Source organism: Pipistrellus hanaki (assembly GCF_964339955.1).
Source record: "Pipistrellus hanaki genome assembly, chromosome: 3".
Classification (NCBI taxonomy): Eukaryota; Metazoa; Chordata; class Mammalia; order Chiroptera; family Vespertilionidae; genus Pipistrellus; species Pipistrellus hanaki.
This window is the reverse complement of record NC_140505.1, coordinates 139,440,612-139,464,628: the sequence shown is the minus strand read 5'-3', so window position 1 is coordinate 139,464,628 and position 24,017 is coordinate 139,440,612. Positions and strand designations below refer to the sequence as shown.

The 24,017-nt window shown below is 37.2% G+C and overlaps 2 protein-coding genes across 2 annotated transcripts; one reads left to right on the top strand and one right to left on the bottom strand.

The window, feature by feature from the left end:
• Positions 1–5,112: 5,112 nt before the first annotated feature.
• On the bottom strand, positions 5,113–6,075 carry LOC311618743 (olfactory receptor 10C1-like; the record flags this gene model as incomplete). The annotated part of the gene is made up of 1 exon (XM_084876324.1): positions 5,113–6,075. The coding sequence occupies one exon, from the start codon at positions 6,073–6,075 to the stop codon at positions 5,113–5,115; it is 963 nt and encodes a 320-aa protein (XP_084732450.1).
• Positions 6,076–18,271: 12,196 nt separating this feature from the next.
• OR10A7 (olfactory receptor family 10 subfamily A member 7) lies at positions 18,272–19,225 on the top strand (the record flags this gene model as incomplete). Its single annotated transcript, XM_084878258.1, has 1 exon — positions 18,272–19,225. The coding sequence occupies one exon, from the start codon at positions 18,272–18,274 to the stop codon at positions 19,223–19,225; it is 954 nt and encodes a 317-aa protein (XP_084734384.1).
• Positions 19,226–24,017: the final 4,792 nt, after the last annotated feature.

Below are 24,017 nucleotides of genomic sequence, written 5' to 3'. Positions count from 1 at the left end.
AATGGCTGCCTATGACCAGGCCAGCCGAGGGGTTAGTGAGGGATGACCAAATGACTGAATAGCAGGCTAGCAGGGGGCGCAGTTTGGGGTGACCAGGTTGGTGGGGTGGGGAAGTTAGGGGTGATCAGGCTGGCAGAGGGGTCAGTTAGGGATGACCAGGCAGGCAGACAGGTAAGTGATTAGAAGCCAGTGGACTAGGATTGTGACAGAGATGTCCAACTGCCTGTTCATGGATAGGGCCTAAACAGGCAGTTGGACATCCCCCAAGGGGTCGTGATTGGAGTGGGTGCAGGCTGGGCTGAGGCCTCCTGTGCACAAATTTCATGCACTGGGCCTCTAGTGTGAATAACATTTGTTGAAGTAATTTGCACTATTCTTGAAATACTCTTAAAGGATACATATGTCTTAGATTTATTTTATTAATATGGGATTGTTACACTCTATTTGTATTCACAAAATATAGAGAGAAAACCATGGGACATTTAAACCATATAAGGATGTGTCAGTCTAGAACACATGTGTCAAACACAAGGCCCGCGGGCCAAATCCAGCCCGCCAGGCCTTGCAATGTGGCCCGTACCGCGCAGTCATCACTGCACTCCGCTGTCAGTTTATGACATTGTCAGTTTATGACTGTTCAGTAAACCATTCGGCCCGCGATTTAGGCTGGATTTTAGATTTTGGCCCCTTCTCTGATTGAGTTCGACACCCCTAGTCTAGAAGAAGAATGTGTGGAATGACTACTCTTTTCTAGAAGAGTAAAAAGATACAGTTAAAAAAATAGCTGGTCTAAATCTCTAAAAATTCAGTTAAAATGTTTTTTGATTATTGAGTATTTTTCACTTACTGGTAAGGAATATCTCATCTCAGAATGATGTAAGAAAATGTTAGAAGAGGGGGAAGGCATTATTGTCTCATGCAATAGAAAATTGCAGTGCATTACGGGCTTCACAGGCCTATATGTCATCATGACTCGGGATGGATGCAGCTCTAAGTAGTGTTTTTCTCCCACTGACGTTATAGTTAAGCTACTCATTCCTTATGATATAGCCCTCAGGAGTTCTAGAGCTACATGTTCCCAAGTTCAAGTCTAACGGAAAAGATATCACCTTTTTATTTTATTTTTTTTAAATTTATTTTTATTTATTTCTTTTTTTTTTTCCTTTTTTTTTTTTTTCCATCTAAAAGAGTTTTACTATTTTAAAAAACTGACACCAAGGTTAACTTCATATAAACATAGTAAGATACAGTTACCTTAAAATGTATGTGAAGCTTTAGTAAAATACAGCATTGCCTATTTTCTTTTCATTCTGAACAAATATTAATCTGGTTATATTTGATACAACCAATTTAATTTATTTTTATTGTTGAAAGTATTACATCGGCCCTCCTTTTTAACCCATTAACCTCTTTCAGTCCTCACCCATTCTCCCCCCTACCCCAGGCCCTCACCATTGTCTGTGTTCATGCGTTATGCATACAAGTTCATTGGTTAATCTCTCCCATCCCGCCCTCCTTTGTCAATGCCACCTTTTTCTTGTTTGCTTAAGTGAAAACTCAAGAGTTAGCTTGATTGGACCTATTGAGCTATGTATCAAACTTTGTCAGTATCTTCTGTGAGGCCTCGGTCACCTGCTCACCCATGTTCTAACACATAGTTTGAGGTTAATGAAGGTTTTATTTTCCAATGAGGAACAAAGCAAAGGGATAATAGTGTGAAGGAAATAAAAATTCAAAAATACCTGTTACACATTAGGATTCATAGAATATAGAAGCAAAACATAGTAAACTGTATTTAGAATAGATCTTTCTCCTCCAGCACATGGTTGGCAGAGTGTCAAGAAGTGTACAGTTTGAGTATTTTATACATTTCTAATTTTCTATCAAATTTCTGAAACTAAAATAAAAATTGATTAATAGGTTTTGGGTTTGGGGTATGGTTAGGTAGAATAATACCAAGTGACTGAATTAATATTCCATACATGTGTTGTAACTTTATCCCCTTCTATTTTTTTCTCTGGGCCTCAGTTTTCTCATTTTTATAATGGAGATAATAATGTTCTCATTGCAGTCCTGTTGGGAGATATAAAGGAGATAAACTTTTCAAAGCACAGGATAATATCCAGCATATAGTAGGTGCTAAATAAATATTTGATTTAATTAATATTGTCCACTTTCCTGTAAGGACAGGTAGCTTGAGGTGAAGATCTAGCTATATATACTCACAAAGGTTAATTATCTAATTATATCAAAAGAGATCTGAAAAGTACAAGATCTTTAGTGTAATAATAACACGCAGTTTGGAGAAGAAATACTTGAATATCTCGAATGAGGTAAAACCCTAAACATACTGTCACTTATTCTTTTACTTATTTACAACTATTTTTGCAATTAATTGAATATCTATCCTTATCAGTCTCTAATTTAAGTTTTAGGATACAGTAATAAATAGACATGGTCTTACCTTCAGGAGCCTACAATTTATTGCAAATATACATATATTAATAAAAACAACCAAAGACACAATCCAACAATCCAAGCACTATATCAGTGAATATCAAAAGGGAACTTAGGACCCAAAGAAAATTAGACAATGTCACAAAACATGCAATAGGAGGACAAGATGTAGTTATAGAAACAAAAGAAAGCTTTTATAAACAAGCAATTATTGAGTGGATATTTGAAGGGAAAATGTGGATTAATTAGATGAAAGGGGATAATTGTTGGAGACGGAGCTTTTAAAGAGAAGAAATAGCATGCAAGGTCAACATTATTACATGATTTTAAATATGCTTTAATATTTTTCAAAAGATAGAATAATTGTAATATCAGATTTTATCATTTTGAAGGACTGACTACTGGAAATTTCTGGTACTTAACATCAGTTTGTGGAAGTGATATCAAGTAGTGTTAAATGCTGGACAAGTTTTGGAGATGTGGGCATGTGCTGGAAAGCCTCTCGTTGCTGTTCATCATTATTTATTCTTTAACCTCAGATCTCTATACATTTTTTTTCTTTCATAAATTTTACAATAGGTTGCTTTTTGGAATCTGCCCTCATTCTTTTAAACCAACAGTATTGAATTGCCTCTCGTGATATGTGTGGAAAAGATTATTTAAACTTTTAATTTGGGAAATAACTGTTTTGAAGCTCAAGGAATAAAACTGTACAAGTTTGGTAAAGAGATTTCTTTTAGCTGTTTCTTTGTTTTGTTTTTTTTTTGTTCTGGGAATTCAGCATCACCCTGGAATCCTAAAAAAACTGGAGGTTGACAAAATCCAGAAACACTACTTCCAGTGCAAGCACAGATCTCTTAACAGTTTGGTAACAAATCACAACGCCAAAGCTTCTCTAACTGGTTTTTCAGAGCAGTGGATATTTTAAAACGGGAGCAAATCAGCCGAAACCAGTTTGGTTCAGTGGATAGAGCGTCAGCCTGCGGACTGAAAGGTCCCGAGTTCGATTCCGGTCAAGCACATGTACCTTGGTTGCAGGCACATCCCCAGTAGGAGGTGTGCAAGAGGCAGCTGATCGATGATTCTCTCTCATCGATGTTTCTAACTCTCTGTCTCTCTCTTCCTCTATGTAAAAAAAATCAATAAAATATATTTAAAATGGGAGCAAATCAATGGGAAAGATCAGAAAACCTGTGATGATTGACAGTTGTTGGGCTGGTGTGTGTGTGTGTGTGTGTGTGTGTGTGTGTGTATGTCATATGAAGTATTTGTTATGTGTGTCAGAGACAACTAAGAGGTAATGTTGGAAGGGATGAGGCTCTGCTGTTACACAGGTAGAGCCTATGGACCTTCAGTTATTCTACTCTTGTGAAGTTTCATCTAAGACTACCACAGTATCTTATATATAAACATAAACACTCACTTCTCATAAAATTCATATTGTTCAGTTACAAGAAATGAATTCATTTGTTCAGCTTCCATTTGCAGTGATGCTTAGTTTCTGAGCTTAAAATCTCCTGGTGTGTCCTTCTCAGCTGTAATTCTATTGATAAACATTCCAGATTCTGATCACTGCTAATCTGAAAAATGCAGGATATGAGTGATGATTTAAGAAGAATGGTAATCTGAACAAAGCAATATACTATATATTCAATATAGAGGAAGACAGGAAAAAGGCGGGGAAATAATCACAAATTTTAAAATTTGATAAAAATATTATATAATTGTCATATTTTTATTATTGACATAGCAATATATACACCTAATTTACATATTAGATAAATAATCAGGGCCCCTCACTGGACTTACAAATTAAATAGAGTTGTGTTGTCATGTAACAGTGAATATCACTCATCAGTATTTACTAACATTGATTATTGCAGATGCATGATTATTAAGCTGTATAGAAATCAGAGTAATTAAAAACATTTACTCTTCTTAAGAATTTAAATCTAACAGTTTATATTTGACACCAAATGTATTAATTCTTTCTCTTCACTTTTAATTTTTTTCCATAAGAAGAGTATTTCATTTTCCTTAGTAAAATGGTGTAAAACATACTAACCTTAATCCTATTACCACTGTAGAAGCAAAAAACTGAATGGTATTCAGAACACAAGAGATGCTCAGTAATTATGTTCATTAAATATTGTTGATTGAATAAATGATAAATTATTTAATGGTCCTACTGAATAGTTCACTTTCACTTAAACAGGGTGAAGAAATGTAGAACAGGTCCAACTGCTTCTTGGTTGCTATGCTGTAAATACTTTAACGACCATGTACACTGAGTGGCCAGATTATTATGATCTCTGAACGCATAATAATCTGGCCACTCAGTGTATATCCTATATAATAAAAGGCTAATATGCAAATTGTCCCCTTGACCAGGAGTTTGACCAGCAGGCAGGCCAGCCAATTGCCCATGTCCCCTCCTCCTGGCCAGATCCCACCCATGCACAAATTCATGCTCTGGGCCTCTCTCTCTCTCTCTCTCCTCTCTCTCTCTCTTTCTCTTTCTCTCTCTGGCCAGATTATTATGCATTCAGAGATCATAATTATCTGACCTCTCAGTGTTTATTGTATGTAGAGGGATCATAAAACCTTGGGGGACCTCTCTGTACAGTAGTATAAATTTTGTCTATGATGGCTGGTTTAGGCCATTTGTCTAAAAGAGTTCCTTTGCGTTAGCCTTTGAAAGGCTTCCTTCACCTCCTTGTTCCTCAAGGTATAGATGAGAGGATTCAGAGCCGGTGTGACCACCGTGTACATGAGTGCAGTTGCTTTGTCCGTTTCCGGGGTGTGTGCAGTCTTAGGTTGGAGATACGTGAACAAGGCAGTGCCGTAGAAGAGAGAAACCACCAGGATGTGAGAGGAACAAGTGGAGAACGCTTTGCGTCTGCCAGCTGCTGAAGGGATTTTTAAGATGGTCACAAAAATGCTCACATAGGAACACAGAATGAGGAAACAGGGGCTCATGATGAAGAGCACGGAGACAGCGAACATCACAATCTCATTATGGGAGGTATCAACACAGGCCAGTTTCACCACAGGCATGATGTCGCAAAAAAAGTGCTGGATCTTTCCTGTCCCACAGAAGGGTAGAGTGAAGACCCAGGTGATCTGGACTGACTCCACCACCACCCCGGTGGTCCAAGATGCTGCAGCCAATTTCAGACACACGTGAGGGCCCATCCAGAGAGGGTAATGCAGTGGGTAACAGATAGCTACAAAGCGGTCATAAGCCATGGCTGCTAGCAGGCAACACTCTGTCAGTCCCAAGATGGCAAATATGTACATCTGAGCCGCACAGCCTCTCAGAGTTATGGTCTTGGTATCCACAAGCAGGTGCACCAGCATCTGCGGCACCACACTGGTGGTATAGCACATCTCCAGGAAGGAGAGGTTCACCAGGAAGAAATACATGGGAGTGTGCAGAGAAGGGGTGACCCAGATCAGACAGATGATAGTGAGGTTTCCTCCCACAGTAAACAAGTAAATGAGTGAGAACACAACGAAGAGCACAGGTTGCAACTCTGCTAGAGAGGAAAAAGCCACAAACGTGAATCTGGTGCAGAAGGATTCATTTCCACTCATTGTAGACTCAGAGCCAGACATCTGTGGAGATAACAGAGAGGGCAGATAATACCTAATGCAACCCAGTCACCCACTGTAGGTCTTGATCACCCCTCAGGAAAAGGAGCTTTTCCAGGATCCGTGATCTGCCATGAGAGCCTACACACTGGATTCCTTTTGTTAAAGCATTCTAAATAGCAGCCCAATTAAAATGGGTACAGTATTTCTTCCTGATTTTGAATTCTGAATCTTACAAAAAAATTTTTTAAATCTTTTTGATATTCTTATATACACAGACTGTGCTATATAAGTAACATATGAAAGCATTCTAACTGTAAAGAAGTCACATAAAACCTAACTATATATAATAAAATATAAAGGTGCTATATTCTGGTTTTTCAAATTTCACAGCACTTTTTACGCATTTGGAAGGAAGTATATCTCCAGCCATTTATGTATTCATTTTCATACATATTGTTATACATTTTGATTTGAAAAGAATAAGCCAACAGGCAGCTAAAATCCAGGAAATCCCAAACTAATAACAGAATCTCCTTTCTACAATCTCAATATAATGTTATAGGAATTTATGAGTAAGAGAACATACCTAGAACCATGGGTAAACTTTCCCTTCCTGGGCTTCTACACTTACTTTGATTTCAACTTACGACATGGGCATGGAATCAGTAGTATTTGTATTCTGACTAAAGACCAGAGGGAGTGCATCCATTGCGTGGATTAATTATATTTGTCTCAGGAGGAATTTGTTCAGAAACAACAATGAATATTCATTGTAGAACTGGGTGTGTGTTTTTTTTTTTAATACATTATCCAGAGATATTCTATTGCTGTTAGTTACATCATGTAAGCTTCAATGTGTAAACCTAAAAGTTTCTAAGAGATTTTCATTATGTCATCATACTAATTTTTGAACTTTATGGATATTTGACATAATAATCTTCTTTAAGCTCCTCAATGGGCAGTGACTGCTCAGGACTTTGTGATACCAACAGGAACAGTAGAGTACACAAAGTAGGCTTCATAAACCGCACAGAGAGCACTCACTTTATTCATTATCTATGATTATGCATGAAATTCGTACATGGGAGTGGGTTCCATTCAGCCCAGCCTGCACCCTCTCCAATCTGGGACATCCTTCTCATAATCTGGGACCACTGGCTCCTAACTGCTCACTTTCCTGCTTGCCTAATTATCCCTAACTGTCCCCCTGCTGGCTTTGTCACCCCCAACTGGCCCCTCTGCTGGCCTAGTCACCCTCAACTCCCCCCCCCCCCCACTGGCCTGGTCACACACCCCCCCCCCACTGCCTGCCTTTGCTAGCCTGATTGCTCCTCACTGCCCCCTTGCCAGCCTGGTTACCCCCAACTGCTTCCCCTGTGGGCCTGGTTGCCCCACACAGTCTGCTGCTCAGTCTTCTGGTCGCCCCTCACTAACTCCCCTGCCGGCCTAATTGCCCCATTCAGCCTGTTTGGTCATCTGTTTGGTTGCAATAGTCGCTTAGGCCTATATATATATGTAGTTAGCAGCATAAATAGGCTTGATGAGAGAAATTTTAAATTTCCAACGGAATTAATGAAAATAATTGATAAAAAATGTAAAATTGTTTTTTCTAGTTTTTTTTTTTTTACTGTCTTCAAAAAACAAACAAACAAACAAAAGTGTTCTTTTTCAAGGCTCCCTATTGCAAGGAAAGGCAGTTTCATTTTATTTTACCTTTTCCTGCTTTATTGAGGTTTAATTGAAAAAATTATATATATATATATTATATATAAATCTAATATATATATTCAAAGTATACAACATAATTATTTAATATATGTATACATTGTAAAATGATTACCACAATCAGTTTAATGACCACATCCATCACCTCACATAGTTGTTTTTGTGTGTGTATGATACACAGGCTTAGGATCTACTCTTTGTTCCTTTTAATTTATATTTATTATTTAGAGTGTTAACAGATGCCTTCTCCCTTCTCCTCCCCATTGACCCCTTCCTCTTCACTCCCATTTCCTCCCTAGGAGGATCTGCTCTTTCTATCAAATTTCAAGTATGAAGTACAGTATTAATTATAGTCACTGTACTGTACATTAGATTCTCAGAACTTATTTATCTTATAACTGAAGTCTTAAACCCTTTGATAAGCATCTCACTATTTCCCTGACTTCTCAGTCCATTCTACTGTTTTTATAAGTTCAATTTTTTTTTAGATTATACCTATAAGTGAGATTCTATGTTTTAATGTGACTGATTTATTTCACTGGTTTATTATGACCTCCAGATTCATCCATGTTGTTTGTCACTTATGGCTGGATTTCCTTTATAAGACTGAATAATATTCCTTTTTGACATTGGTCTTGGCAATAATTTTTGGATACGACATCAAAAGCACAAGCAACAAAAGCAAAAATAAACAAGTGGGATTACATCAAACAATATCTCTACACAACAAAGAATATGATCAACAAAAGGAAAAGGCAACTTGTAAAATGGGAGACAATATTTGCAAACCATATATCTAATAAGAGGTTAATGTACAAAATATATAACTCATGTACCTCAATAGAAAAAAAAAACAAAAACCCAACCAAATAACGGACAGAGGACCCGAATAGATATTTTTCCAAATAAGACATACAAATGGACAACAGGTAACTGAAAAGATGTTCAACATCTCTAATCATCAGAGACATGCAAATCAGAACCACTTTGACATCACCTCCCATTTGTCAGGAAAACTATTAACAAAAAGACAAGCGATAATAAGTACTGGCAAGGCTGTGAAGGAAGGGAATCTGTACATTGTTAGTAAGATTATAAAGTAGTATAGTCATTATAGAAAGCAGCTTATAGGTTCCTCAGAAAATTGAACTAGAACTTCCATAGGATTCAGTAATTCTACTTCCGGTTATATATCTAGAGGAAATAAAATCAGTATATCAAATAAATCTGAAAAATTGTAATACAAATAAATAATACAATAATTAATAAATAGTAATACAAGAGTAAACTGTGTTTTGCATACTCATAACTATAAACCTACTTTTGCCTGACCCTGTTTTGTCCTGATTATCAACTTAACACTGTGACTTGAGCAATAATTAAACTTTCTTTGTGTACTTATCTTCATCTATTTAGTGGTGATATAAATATTTTATGCTTCATTAAGCTATCATAAAAATTAAAGGAGTAAATAAATGTAAAGCATTTAGAATCCTACTCAACTCCGTAACTATTAGCTTTATCAAGAACTTAGAATTTTGATCAAGAACTTATGTTACAGATCAGAAAATGTTTGTCTACCTAGCACTAGCAGAGCCAAACACTAAACACCAAGAATTGCAGTGAAGAATTATTGGCTATTCTATTATGAATGGCACCATCCCAGAGAATGGGAAGCTAGTGCTCAAAAGCTCAGACTCCCGGAGGATGGCAATAGGTTGCAATTTACATAGGGCAAAATCATAAGATGCTGCCGGTTAGGGTTCAGGGTCATAGGGTCATGTTGGGAGTTGATTGGTTAGAGGTGAGGTAAGACTGATAAATCATTTCAGGTCCTGAGGGCAGCTCTGAGGGTTTTTTTTCAATGTCCCTCTGTCTAGTTGAGAGGGAGAGGGAGAGAGAGAGAGAGAGAGAGAGAGAGAGAGAGAGAGAGAGAGAGAGAGTAGGGAGTTTTATAGGAGAGGACTTCTATAGTTAGAATTTAAAATGAAATTAAATCAAAATCATAATGGACCCTTGGTTTCTCGTAGAGATTTTTATTATGAAGAATTTAGAAGAACTGGTGTATATCTACTATATTTATCTGTATCTGTTTTGGAAGATACTTTTTCATGAGACTGAAAGTGATCATCAGGAGAAAACAAATTTGATTGTGTGTAATATACTAGATCACTTTGGTAGCTGTTTTATCATAATTATTTGTTTTAACCCTCCTAATTTTTCTGTGAAACAAGGATATTCAAAATTTTGCTTAGAAAGAATTAAATAATAGTCACCTTATTTAAGATTATACATTAAGGGAATGAATAAATAGAATATCAATGCACAATCAAAACATTTGTATTTGCAGTTTTTCTATATCCATTTACTTGTCTGTCTCTCCTGACTGCTTATGATTATGATTTAATTCGTTGCTTAAAATAAATGCATTAAAGGTAAATTGCATAGTAATTACTTGTTGAATTGTCTATTTAATTCTGTCTGAAGGGCAGAGATACAATGGCCAGAGAGCAAAAATCTTCTGATATTTTAAAATAGATGTATACTACTCTCATAAAATGGCTATGCCACATGAATTTCCAAAGTCTGTATAAAACATATCTCAAAAGTTCATGCAGTTTTCTCTAATGTTATTTTTAAAGAAGTAGTCTAGATAATATTTTAATTCCCCAAATGATGTGACTTTTAAAATATAAGTTCCAGGTTATTAGGCAAGGACAGTCAGGTTATTAAAAACAATATATTCCTCAGTTTAAAGTATACTAGTAGTATTTTACACACCTTCAGTGTTTATACACCACCTTGGAAGTTTAATTTGTGTTCACTATTCCCAAAGAACTTGCTATCCTCTGGATTAATTTACACCTTTAAATTCTGAAACTGAAACCTATGGAACAAACCCTAGACCAATGTCATATTTTATCTTTTTTTCATGACAGTCTCTCTTACTGAGATGCGTTCATTTTGTCCTCCCTCATAATGAATTTCATCAAATGAGACTGGAAAATATCATCTTTTTGAGATGGGAATCTGTGCCTATTTTGTTCTTCAAACATGCAACTTAGCACAGTTACTGTCACTTAGTAGGTGAACTAAAATATCTATTGAATCACTAATTTGTTTCCAGGCAAATCCACAATTAGAGTAACATGAACATTTTTTAGCTGAAATAATTAAGAATGCACTACCCACAAGATGGCAGTAATATATATAGTCAATGAATGCATAGGGTGATCTGATTTTAGCAATTGATAAAGAGTTGGATTACTCTAGTTAAGCAATCGGGTACCTACACAGTGAACTGTATTTTACTGGACCTTTTCTTTTCTTTTCTTTTCTTTTCTTTTCTTTTCTTTTCTTTTCTTTTCTTTTCTTTTCTTTTCTTTTCTTTTCTTTTCTTTTAAACAGGAGGGAGAGGAGGAAGTGATATTCAGTTAAGAACAGATATTGCAGAAAAACTCCATTGAAATTTTACCTTATCTTTGGGAATTTTCATGACCTTGAAAGATCTTATAAAACTTTCATTTATTTGTTTGCTTCATTTTTTTTTTTGTTATTCAGTTTTATGTCCCACATATGAGTGAAATTATATGTGGAATATAAAACTGAAAAAGTCAATTAAATTATTTTTTTCTGTCTGATTCATTTTACTTAGCACCATATTATCAAGATTCACCCATGGTTGCAAATGGCAGTATTTCATCTTTTCTTATGGCTGAGTAATATTTTACTGTATGTATGTAACATGTCTTCTTTATCCAATCATCCATCAAAGGACAATTCGGTTGTTTCCATGTCTTGGCCACCATGAATAGTGACACAGACAACAGTATATGATTACAGATAGAAGGGGGTCTGGGAGTAGTAAAGAGCATCAGATATATGGTGATGAAAGAAGATTTGACTTTGAGTGGTGGGCACACAATGCAGTATACAATGTGTCATAGAATTGTACACTTGAAACCTATATAATTTTATTAGCCAGCTAGAGGCCTGGTGCATGAAATTTGTGCACTTGAGCAGGGGGTCTCTAAGCCTGGCCTGTGCTCTCTTGCAGTCCGGAGCCTAAGCTGTCAGTCGGATATCCTTAGTGTTGCCATGGAGGTGGGAGAGGCTTCCACCACCACCTCTGCACTCACTGGTCATGAGCCTGGCTTCTGGCTGAGCGGCGCCTGTCCTGTGGGAGTGCACTAATCACCAGGGAGCAGCTCCTGCGTCGAGTGTCTGCTTCCTGGTGGTCAGTGCACATCATAGCTATTGGTTGGTCTGCCATCAGGCCAAAACCAGCTCTCCATCTCCCCAAGGGTCCCAGAAGAGACCCCACCAATGCACAATAAGGGCCAGGAAGGGATTCAGGAGGGTTCCAGGGCATGTCCAGCCCATCTTGCTCAGCGGGACCCCAGCCGCAAGCTAACATATCGGTTGAAGCATCTGCCCCCTGGTGGCCAATGCACAGCATAGTGGGCAGTTGAGTGACCTTAGCATATCATTAGCATATTATGCTTTGATTGGTTGAATAGCCAACTGAGTGACTGGATATTAGCATATTAGGCTTTTATGATATAGGATGTTATTCCAATAAATATAATTTTTAAAACCTTACAGTAAAAAAATTTAAAAATAAAACCCTGATACATTATTTAGTAATGCATTGCTTCTCCCTTGATTTTCCTTATGCAATACTACAAATATTTTATTTAGTGTGATACATAGTTATTTATTTGATACAGATATGAATTGAAATATATCAAATATATTTTATGGCATAAATTTTCCTGGGAAGTGGTTAGAGATTTGTTTTACTTATTTATCGTAAAGGTATATGTATCCAATAGATGACTTAAAATATATTTAAATCATTATACCATTGTTATTTAGTTTGCTTGGAAAGTAAGGATTAAGGAATTTTCCTTAATTTCTACAAATGTAGAAAGCTTCTCTTTATCTTTTCCAGAAGGACGTAAAATAAGGAACGATGAGTTTCCCATTGAACTTTCTGTTACATCTCCTTTTCATGTACAGTATAACTTTAAACTCCTGGGGCCTTTGCAAAGCATTTTGTCTCCCGAATATTTCATTAGATTTTTTGGGAATCGTTCCCACAGTGCTAATTTATAACTGTTTTAAGTTTTTATATATTTGTAAGAGTTGCTTCTATAACAAATAGATTATAATAAATTAAAGGGAGTAATTTTTACAGTTTTGTTAGTTCATTACAAAACATTTCAAAGAATGGTATGTTTTTATCACTAAATTAAAATAGCCTTAGAAATTCCAAGGATAAAAATTCCAGGACACAGAATGCAATATATCAATCATGTATCATAGCAATATATTCTTGAAGCCTATCCTATATAACAAAGGGCCAGCAACCATAACGGTGTGATGACTGTAACAGCTGATTGACCAGTTGCTATGAGGTGCATTGACCACCTCTCAGCCCCTCCTCCCGCAGCTGGCAGGCTCCAATTGCTGGATGGCCAACAGGAAACCATGGGGAATGGGGATGGGAGGTGGTGGGGTGGGACTGGGCACTGGTGAGTGAGTGGAACGCTGACCTCTTGGTCCCTCCCTCCAGCCCATAGGTTCAGATCGATCACCCAGCCGACCTGGATGGGTGGAGGTGGTGGGGTGAGACTGGGGACTGGTGAGCAGGCAGAAGATGGCCCTGATTGCAGGCTAGGCCTAGGGACCCTACCCGTGCATGAGTAGAGTCTCTAGTTTAAATAATAAAAATCTAAGTGACCATTACGGTGGAACAACCAGAAAGACCATTCCCTATGATGCGCACTGGCTACCAGGGGGCAGATGCCCAGTGGTCAGTGCACTCCCACTGGGGGAGTGCCTCTCATCGAAAAGCTGGGTTAATGGCTGGCCAGCACAGTGTTGATGGCGGGAGCCTCTTCCGCCTCCACAGCAGTGCTAAGAAGCAGTAAGCTGAGTGGTAAGGAGCAGCGAGCTGTAAGGAGCGAGGGGTCCTGGACTGTGAAGGGGATGTCCAACTGCCCACGGAGAGGGGGCTTAAGCCGGCAGTCAGACATTCCCCCAGAGGGTCCTGGACTGCAAGAGGGTGCAGGCTGGGCTGAGGGATCCCTCACTCCAGTGTAGAAATTTTGTACACTGGGCTTCTAGTGTAATCATATTAACCAATGTCACTCCTATAAATTTAATTTATAAAATTATTATGTTATAAAGAAATTCCATTGATTTAAAAAGAAAGAAAAAATACTTACTTGTTTATAATACTAATCATGTTAGATAATATAAGGTATTGCTTCTATGAAACAATATATGTATCTCATAGTAAAATAAACCAATGGCCAAACTATTTAAGGTATAAGACAACAATAAAACACATGCCAGTTACCAGTTTATCTTGTTGTGTTTAATAATTTAAAAATATTATTCTTAAAACATATATTTTAAAATAATAAAAAATAGAAATTAATTAAAAAATGAAATTCAAAACCATTTGTCTTAAGGGCATGGCATAAATTTCTCTTATCAATACTGGATAAAAATATATGTCACAAATAATACAAAACTCTTTTAAAAATATATTTTATTGATTTTTTACAGAGAGGAAGGGAGAGAGATAGAGAGTTAGAAACATTAATGAGAGAGAAACACTGATCAGCTGCCTCCTGCACACCCCCTATTGGGGATGTGCCTGCAACCGAGGTACATACCCTTGACTGGAATTGAACCTGGGACCCTTCAGTCCGCAGGCTGATGCTCTATCCACTGAGCCAAACCGGTTTGGGCAATACAAAACTCTTATAAAGAAAATTAAAACCTATGTTCCTCACAAAATTTTGGCATATTAATAGTTGTAATCCCAAGGACTTGACCCATCTGCACAATAGACTTACCACAAAATATCTAATATTGAGAAACACATTAAATTTTAATCATTATGACTTAAAGAAAATATAGACAATTCCATTAAAATTTTATATTCTCCCTTATGAAATAAAAATAGTTGTCTAATTAACAGTAGTTCCTTCTAATGTCCCAGGGATCATTTCCCCAAGGCCAGTCCCACTTTTAAATATTACTACTAAAATAAATCAACATTTAGTATCAAGGCAAAGCAGATTAGTCTGCCTAAAGCATTTGCTTAATTCTGAAGATTTGAGATAATCTGTAGATCAAAGAACAATTCTTACAAAATATTACTTATCTTTTAAAAAATCATTAAACTTCTCATTAAGGAAGAATTATGGGGTTTTATTTGGTAAGATATATCCATATACCAGTATTTCTTTATGATTTATTTTTTTCTCATTTAAAAAAAACCTATTTTTATCTGTGCATCTGTGTATAACAAGAACAATTTAAAAAAAATAAATATGGAAACTTTTATGGGAAAAGGATCAAATTTATGCTTTATTAAAATATAAATTATGAGGTCCTTATTCTCTCTAGAAAGCACTAGACTGCTGAATAAAAGTGTATCAGAAAAACAATAGTTGTGATTTAAGAAATGCTTTGGATTATAAACATATGTTAGTAGAGTATTTTCAATTCAGGTATTGGGATTATTTGCTCTCCAATTTTTACTACTTATATTTATGATTGTTAAAGTGATGTTTAAGTTACAGAAAGCTAGAGATGATCTTAACTTCACATTGTATTCCAAATACTGGTGATGTAATTGGATTGATCCATAATCATTCTTATGAGAAAACATATACTTGCAATAAAGCTAGCTGAAATGAGTGGTAAAGTCTATTTTCTCAGAAAATGTTGAAGTTGGCCTGTTTAATGGGAAGGAAAAATTATTTGCCTTATTAAAACATATCTAACTAAATTAGAACTTAAGTAAATATCATTAAATTATTAAAATTCTATGGAACATGTAAATTTGTACATTATCTAGAGCTATGTAGTATTCATACAACTCAGCCACAGTCTGCAAAGTTTTTTGTTTTTTTTAAAAAACACATAAGTATAAATCCATGGTAGTTATTGCAACATCATTGCTGATGATGAATTCCATTTTCAGAGGATATATGCAAAATAATCAGTAGGTTTTTTTAGGATATAGAAAGACTGAGAAGGATATTTGGAGGTACAATTTGTGACACTATAAATCTCTAGTTTTACAAAATTTTATTTAATTAAATGTACTCAGACAAGGTAGAAAATGTGCAATACTAGTTATCAAGAAACTGACAATTTTCTCTGAGAAGCTGTGGTTGAAGCATTTTAGGAATACACTAAAAATTCTTAGCCTGCAATATGTTCTTGATACCTTCATCAACTCTTGTGTTTTTTTTTTTCTCAAGATAAATGATGGATTATTTTTAGAGCCATAACAAGATTAGAATTGTTGCAAAAGATAATGAATACAGATCATTTTATAAGTTTTGCTAAATATACCAGGAATAATTTGTTGTTGTTGCTATTACTGATGATGAGGATGATACTGAAGCAGGTTTTGCAATTGTGGAGAGAGGGTAATGGTCATAATTACTAAAACATCTGTTACTCAACAGTCGGAGACTTCTAAAGATATGGTAACTTGGGATCACCAGAGTGTCCTTTTGCTATTGAGGACATTGGTTTGAGAATTTCCAGTAAACAAAATAAACAGGTGAGATATTACCAAAGACCATATTTTTTAAGAGTAGGATTAAAATATGGGCCACTAGTTTCAGTATGGATCTACAGGCTGTGAGTTTCTATATTTTTACTTTCATTGGGTAAATCTATTTCAAATATAACTTTGACAAAAGTATCTGAATTAAATTTGATAAATGTATTATAAAATAATACCTTGATCCAATATTTACCTAACCCTAGCATTTGAAAAAATGAAACACCATTCACCTCAACTACGGTGTAGCATTATGAATAATTATTTTTTCCATATAGGTTTCTGTGATTGCTGCTAATGTTTGATATACTGTTGCTAAGTAAGACCTGTATAGAAAATATTTGTATAATTCCACTTTTATTTAAAAATAATTTAAATAAGGTATAGTATATTTGAATTTGTAATAGTTGAATTAGTACTTTTTGACTGGATTTTTTAATGGGTATACAATAAAAAATGACTGGCCTCCACTTCAGACCATGCAGCTGAGATATTGAACCTGTTGAGAGTTTAGCTAACTACTGCATAATAATGCTGGTTTGGTATCCATTTTGTGAAGCCAAGTGGCCTGCAGACAGAAATAAGGGGGACCTGCACTCAGGTTAGCCCCTCCCTTGAAACATGCACTAGATAACAGCCTATAAATGTTAAGTTTCTGGCATGACTTCTTCAATTGCCCTTATGTACCCTTTATATAAAATCCCTGGGGAGCATATAAAAACTTTGCTCTTTTTGATTAGAATTGACCTATATAGCTTTAGCCAGGCAATCCAAATTACTTCAGCCTGGGACATTAATAAAGGCCTGTGCCCTAGGTATTGTCTCACAACTTGCCTTGACTTCCCTGTTTAGCCCCTTGAAGTGTTGCATGTATCTCCTCCAGGATTTGTGCATAAAAAATTGTATTTCAGTTTTTCTTGTGGTCTTTCGTTGAAGCATGGCTTACCATCCTACACCCTTGGGCTCTATCTAATACATGTTAATTTAACAGTCTCAACACAGTGGGAAGCAGAATTATTTTATTTTACTTTATTTTTTTGGGGGGGGTTCTTTTTTAAAAATTAAATTATTATCTGTGTACATATCTTACCATTGTCCCCTGGAGGGAGCAGAATTATTCTAATGGATGGGAACTGAGATGAGTGTTAGAAGGAAGACTTCTCCTTTTCAGATCATATTTGTTCAAAGTTGTTCTTTTTAAAGCCAAACTCAAATGATATGACTATGTGTATAATAAGAAATGGACAACTTATTGTCAAATTATGGTTCAAGAGACAATATAAAAAATTCCATAAATTAGCAGACCAATGAAGACAAAAAAGCACCAAAATCATTATATATGTTATGTTTATTTGTTTGCTTCTTTTTACTTACTGTTTCATATGTACATATATGTATGTGTGCATATATAGTGGATGATGGTATTAAGTATATCCTTTGCAATAAAACTTTTAACTTATATAATCAAGCATCAGAAAAGTGAAACCATCCCATAATTTTGCACCCTGGATTTATCTTTAATAAAACAGTTTAAAATAAAATAACATAATAAAATTAGTAGATGATTCTATTTTGATTATTTTCTAACTCTTTCTACTTAATTCTGAAAAATAGCATGGCTCTGATGAAGAATATGCACTGCAGACTATGACCCCTGTTGAGAGAAGAACTCATGTAGGCGATAAGCAATTAGTAGGACTCATGCAAAATATTTCTTTTTCAGCGATTTCTGTCTTATTGTAAACATTCTCTCTGCTTCAAAGAAATAGAATGATGTAAGGCAACTGAAAACAGAGATATATGTATGGATTGTATTGATATTTTTAAAATTATATCTACCCATCTTTTGATGCACATACTTTGATTCTTAGAGAGAAACTATTTTAAGATATGATTTGTGAAAATCACACCAGAGTCACTGAATTTATTCTTCTTGGTTTTACAAACAACCCTGAGATGCAAGTTTTTCTCTTTGTTTTGTTCCTGGTCATCTACATAGTCACTTTTTTGGGAAACTTCCTCATTGTCACAGTTACCAGTGTGGATTCTGCTCTTCAAACACCCATGTACTTCTTTCTGCGAAACCTATCACTTCTTGAAGTCTGTTTCACCTTGGTCATGATGCCAAAGATGCTGGTAGATCTGGTATCCTCAAGGAAAATCATCTCTTTTGTAGGCTGTGGTACCCAGATGTACTTCTTCTTCTTCTTTGGTAGCTCTGAATGTTTCCTTCTTTCTGTGATGGCTTATGATCGCTTTGTGGCCATCTGTAACCCTCTTCGTTATTCAGTCATAATGAATAGGTCTTTATGCTTGTGGATGGCTGTAGGCTGTTGGATGTCTGGTATTCCTGTCTCTATGCTACAGACAGCTTGGATGATGGCCCTTCCTTTTTGTGGGCCAAACATGATAGACCACTTTTTTTGTGATGGTCCCTTGGTGTTGAAACTAGTCACCCAGGATACAACCAGATATGAAATGCAAGCACTTGCTTCCACATTAATATTTATTATGCTTCCATTTTCTCTCATTTTGGTCTCCTACATCCGTATTATCTCAACCATCTTAAGGATGCCCTCAGCTACTGGTCGCCAGAAGGCATTCTCCACTTGTTTATCTCACATTATTGTGGTATCCCTTTTCTATGGAACAGCCAGCTTGACCTACCTACGGCCCAAATCCAACCAATCCCCAGAGAGCAAGAAATTAGTGTCACTGTCCTACACTGTCATCACTCCTATGTTAAACCCCATCATCTACAGCCTAAGGAACAATGAAGTGAAGGGGGCAGTTAAGAGGACATTCACTAGAAAAGTCTTGAGAAAGTTAGATGTGCTTTTTTGAGTTCTCTTATTGTGTAGTGTTGTTTCTAAACAAAGTAGGGGCAGCAGAACCCATAAACAAAAGCTTAAAAGGAGGGGAATATTTGCTCTTATTTTTTCAGTGCCACTATGATTGGTGGATCACAGTGTCCAGTCAGAGTCCCAGAAAGAAATAGATGGTAATCTCAAATTGGGATAATTGAGATCATCTTTATGAGGGGACTATATACAAATTGGGGGACAGGTTTAGATAATTGTCACACAACTAATACGATGGAAATCCTATCTCTTGGTCTAAAGGGGCAGGTGAAAGAGTTCCAAATGGAACCTGGATAATGTCAAAACTATAAGAAAAAGTCATCTACCAGGAGCTCTGTTCATTAGTAAAGAAAGACAGTCATGTCAGCTTTATTCTACTTTCTCTTAAATCCACTGCTAGTGGCTGTTCTTGACCAAACCAAATCTGATACAAAAGACAAGAATGTCTGTGAATGAATTATATAAAGGCCAGCCTTTTGGGGCACAGATCAGGATGGAAAAAAGTTATTATACTCACCACAAACCACTATATATTTTGCAGCTAATATGGTGCAAAGGTCAATTGTGTAATGCTTTTTAAGTGACTTTTAAAAGATACATTGAAAGGTGAAGCTTTGTATTTGGCAAGTATTCATGGTGTAAATTCTTTATATGGTTGCTTGTTTAAATGAGGTTATTAATAAAATTACCTTAGTATTAATGCTTGCTGACTTGATTTTAGGCCTCTTTGATCATTGGCTAACCCAGCTATCTACACTAATAAATGAGAAAAATACTAATTGTCTGTACCTTTGCTATGCCCACAGCCAAAGTGAGTATGCAAATTAACCCAACAAAGATGGAGTGAAGACTGAAGACAGCATAGAAGGAAGAGGGAGTGAAAGGGGAAAGCAAGGCAGCTGCCAGAGAGAAAGCTCCGGGCAGGGTGGGTGGGGTGGAAGGGGCAGATAGGGCAGGTGGGGTGGCTGGTGCACGCGGCTGCAGTGGCCACTTGCAGGAATCTTCCTGCAACGGGCCCTTACTTAGTTTATATTCATCAGCTCTTACTTCTTAGAATTTAAGCAGCAAATATTTTTTTGACACTATAGGAAAAGCAATAGAGTAATGATAATTACCAACATGATTTATGGAGGCGCTGCCTTTAAAAAATGCCTTTGTAATGACTTAAGAGATAGGTTTTACTATACATTTATTTTTCATAAAAGACAAATTAGGATCAGAATGCTTAAGTAACTTGAAAACACAAAGAGTTACTGAGAGGTGACCACAAGAATTTTAATTTAGGTCCTAATGAATTTGAAATTGAATATGTTAACCTCTTAAAAATATCTAGTCATATTTTCATTATGGTAAAGCTCCACTTATATGGGAATTTGGTCTTTAAGGCCTAAAAGGGCCTTAAAACAACAGAAAAGACGAAATGAGATTGAATCAAGTTTAATTTTGGAAAAATCTTATTTTCAGTAGCATAAGGATATATAACTAGAGGTCTGGTGCACAAATTTGTGCATGGGTAGGGTCTGTCTGGCCCACCCTGATGGGGACCCATTGGGGGTAGGCCAGCTCAGGGGAGGAGCTGTGGGAGGGCTCCAGGGCATGTCTGGCCCATCTTGCTCAGTCCCAATCAACTGAACCCCAGCAGCAAGCTAACCTACGAGTCAGAGCATCTGCCCCTGGTGATCAGTGCACGTCAGAGTGAGCTGTTGAGCAGACTTAGTATATCATTGGCACATTAGAGGCCTGAGGCATGAAATTCCTGCAAGAGCTGAAACCGGTTTGGCTCAGTGGATAGAGCGTCGGCTTGGGGGCTGAAAGGTCCTGGGTTCGATTCCGGTCAAGGGCATGTACCTTGGTTGCGGGCATATCCCCAGTAGGAGGTGTGCAAGAGCAGCTGATTGATGACTCTCTCATCGATGTTTCTAACTCTCTGTCCCTCTCTCTTCCTCTCTGTACAAAATCAATAATATATATATATATATATATATATATATATATATATGAAAAGAAATTCCTGCAAGAGTAGTCCTTCATAGCTGTGGCTGCCTGGATCCCTCCGTTGCAGCCACGGGCAGCTCCCTGGATCCTTCTATCACAGCCGTGGCAGCTGCCTCGATCCTGTGGCTATAGCCCCACCTTTGTCCCAAAAAGATGTCTGGTCTAATTAGCATATTAGGCTTTTATTATTATATATTATGCTTTTATTGGTTCAATGGACAACTGAACAACTGGACATAGCGTATTAGGTTTTTATTATATAGGACTAGAGGCCTGATGCTCAAAAATTTATGGAAGACTAGGCCTTCCTTACCCCGGCTGCTGGCTCCGGCTTCCCTCCAGCATCCAGGATGTGAGCTTCCCTCCTCCAGGACCCAGGCACTTCCCCTCCTGCAGCTGCCAGGAGACAGCCAAGACCGGGCTGGCTCCTCTCGGGCTGCACGCAGACCCCGGGACCCGGAATGGCTTCCCTCTGGCCCCAGCTTCATCAGGAAGGATGTCTGGAATGGTACATCAGGAAGGGTACTAACTAGCATAGTACCCTTTTATTATTATAGATGATATCTATTGTAAGTTTTCATTAGCCAATGTTTATCTTAGTTGTACAGATTTTATTTAAATCATATCCACCCTCCATCATTTTTTGTCAATTTTCAGAAAAATTTAAAAAGAATCGCAACTTGTGATGGCTATTTTAATCTTGAGGTTTGTATCTGTTGATTATAATGGGAATTTGGGGTTGAAACTATCTGTTTTTGTAAATATTTTTATAATGGACATTTGTTGATTAATGTTTTAAAATTAAATTTATTGGGGGTGACATTGGTTAATAAGATTATATAGGTTTCCCATGTACATTTCTGTGATACATGATCTGTATATTGTGTTTTGTGCCCACCACCCAAAGTCAAATCATCATCTGTCACCATATATTTGTCTCCATTCCTACTTCTTCCTACTTCCAGGCAGATTAAAGTTACATCACCTGTCTCTCTGTTACTTCAGTTAGTCTATGAAATATCACTTCACATAATATCTAATAGAATGCCTATCATTGGTCTCTGAATTCTGAACCTCAGATAGTGCAATAAAGCTCTTTTTATAACTTGGGTATTTACAAAGTAACACAGCTTCTTAAGCACAGTACAACTTACTTCTTAAGAGAGTTTCTACTTGAAATGCTCTAGTTAGGTAAGCTGAATAATAAGATTTAAAAATATGACCTCTATAGTGTTGACTAGTTACTAAATTACAGGCACTGGTAGGTATTTTATATGTAATTCTGAGAACTACAATATAAAATATAATTATTATTAGCATTATGCATAGGAGCAAAATACTTAGTTTTCATTACTTAAATTAAGGAATAACTAATTATGTAATGACTAGGGGCCTGGTGCTTAAAATTAGTCCACTGGGGGGTTGTACCTCAGTCCAGCATATACCCTCTTCAATCTGGGATTCCCTTGGGGGATGTCCAACTGCCACTGTAGGCCTGGTCCTTGTCTGCCAGCCTGATCACTCCCTAATCACCCCCTTGCCAACCTGGTCATCCCTTGCAGGCCTGATCTCCCCCCAAACTTCCCTCCCCTGCAGGCCTGGTCTTCCTCCCCCTTCCCCCCAACTTCCCTCCCCTACAGGCCTTGTTGCCCCCAAATGCCCTCCCCTGCCAGCCCAATTGACTCCAACTGCCATCTTGTGGTGGCCATCTTGTGATGACATGAGGTGGCCATCTTGTGACAGCATGAGTGCAGTCATCTTGTGACCACATGGAGGTGGCCATCTTGTGTGAGGGTGTGATAGTCAATTTGCATATTATCTATTTATTATATAACATTAGTAAAGAATTTCTAGTAGTATTGATTTGAAGCAATGATTAATAATAGAGGAGAAAATAATACATGGAAATGGATCAAAGAAAAATGGAGAAATGAACAAAATTAATGTTCTTCCTAATATATGCTTAAGTTGGACTCTTAAATAAAACAGTTAAAAAATTATCCTAGAAATGTTAGGTATAAACACCTATAATTGAATATAGAAGTGTTAAATAATGATGTAAAAAGAATATGGATAGGAGAGAACCAAGATGGCAGTGTAGGTAAATGCCTGTAATCACTGTCTCCCACAACCACATCCAAATTATAACTAAAATACAGAACAACCTTCATACAGAACCACCTGAAAGCTGGCTGAATGGAAATCCTAGAGAAGGAAAGAAGAAAGCACACTGAGACTAGTGGGAGGGGTGGGAGGCTGGACCCGTACCCTGTGTGCAGCTTTTTTAATCAGGAGGGAGGTCTTCTCTGTGGAGGCCACCTGTGAGGAGCAAGAGACCCAATCCCACACCAGACCCGGGGTCCCAGAGCTGGGAAAAGAAGTTCCTGAAACTATGAGCTGTAAAAAAACAGTAGGAATTGGGACTTGTTGACATGAAGACTGCTGGAGACCCAGCTGTTCCTTTTAAAGGACATGTGCAAGACCGAACCTACAAGGTCCTGCTTTCTCTGAGCTCCAGCACCCGGGTGAGATTCTGGGGACACAGACACACACGAGGAGTAACTGGATTGTCTGGCATTGGGGCAAGAATTCTGGGTTAGCTTCCTCCCAGACAGAGGTACTTGCAGGGGTCATTGTTCATATGCCAAGACCTCCTTGACCACAGGGATGACTGACAGCCACTTCTGTTGGCTCCTCCATGGTGATTCCCTCAGACCCTGCCCCATCCAATTTGCATTCCCACCCAACCTATGTGCTGTGGATTTTGCATACGAATGGCT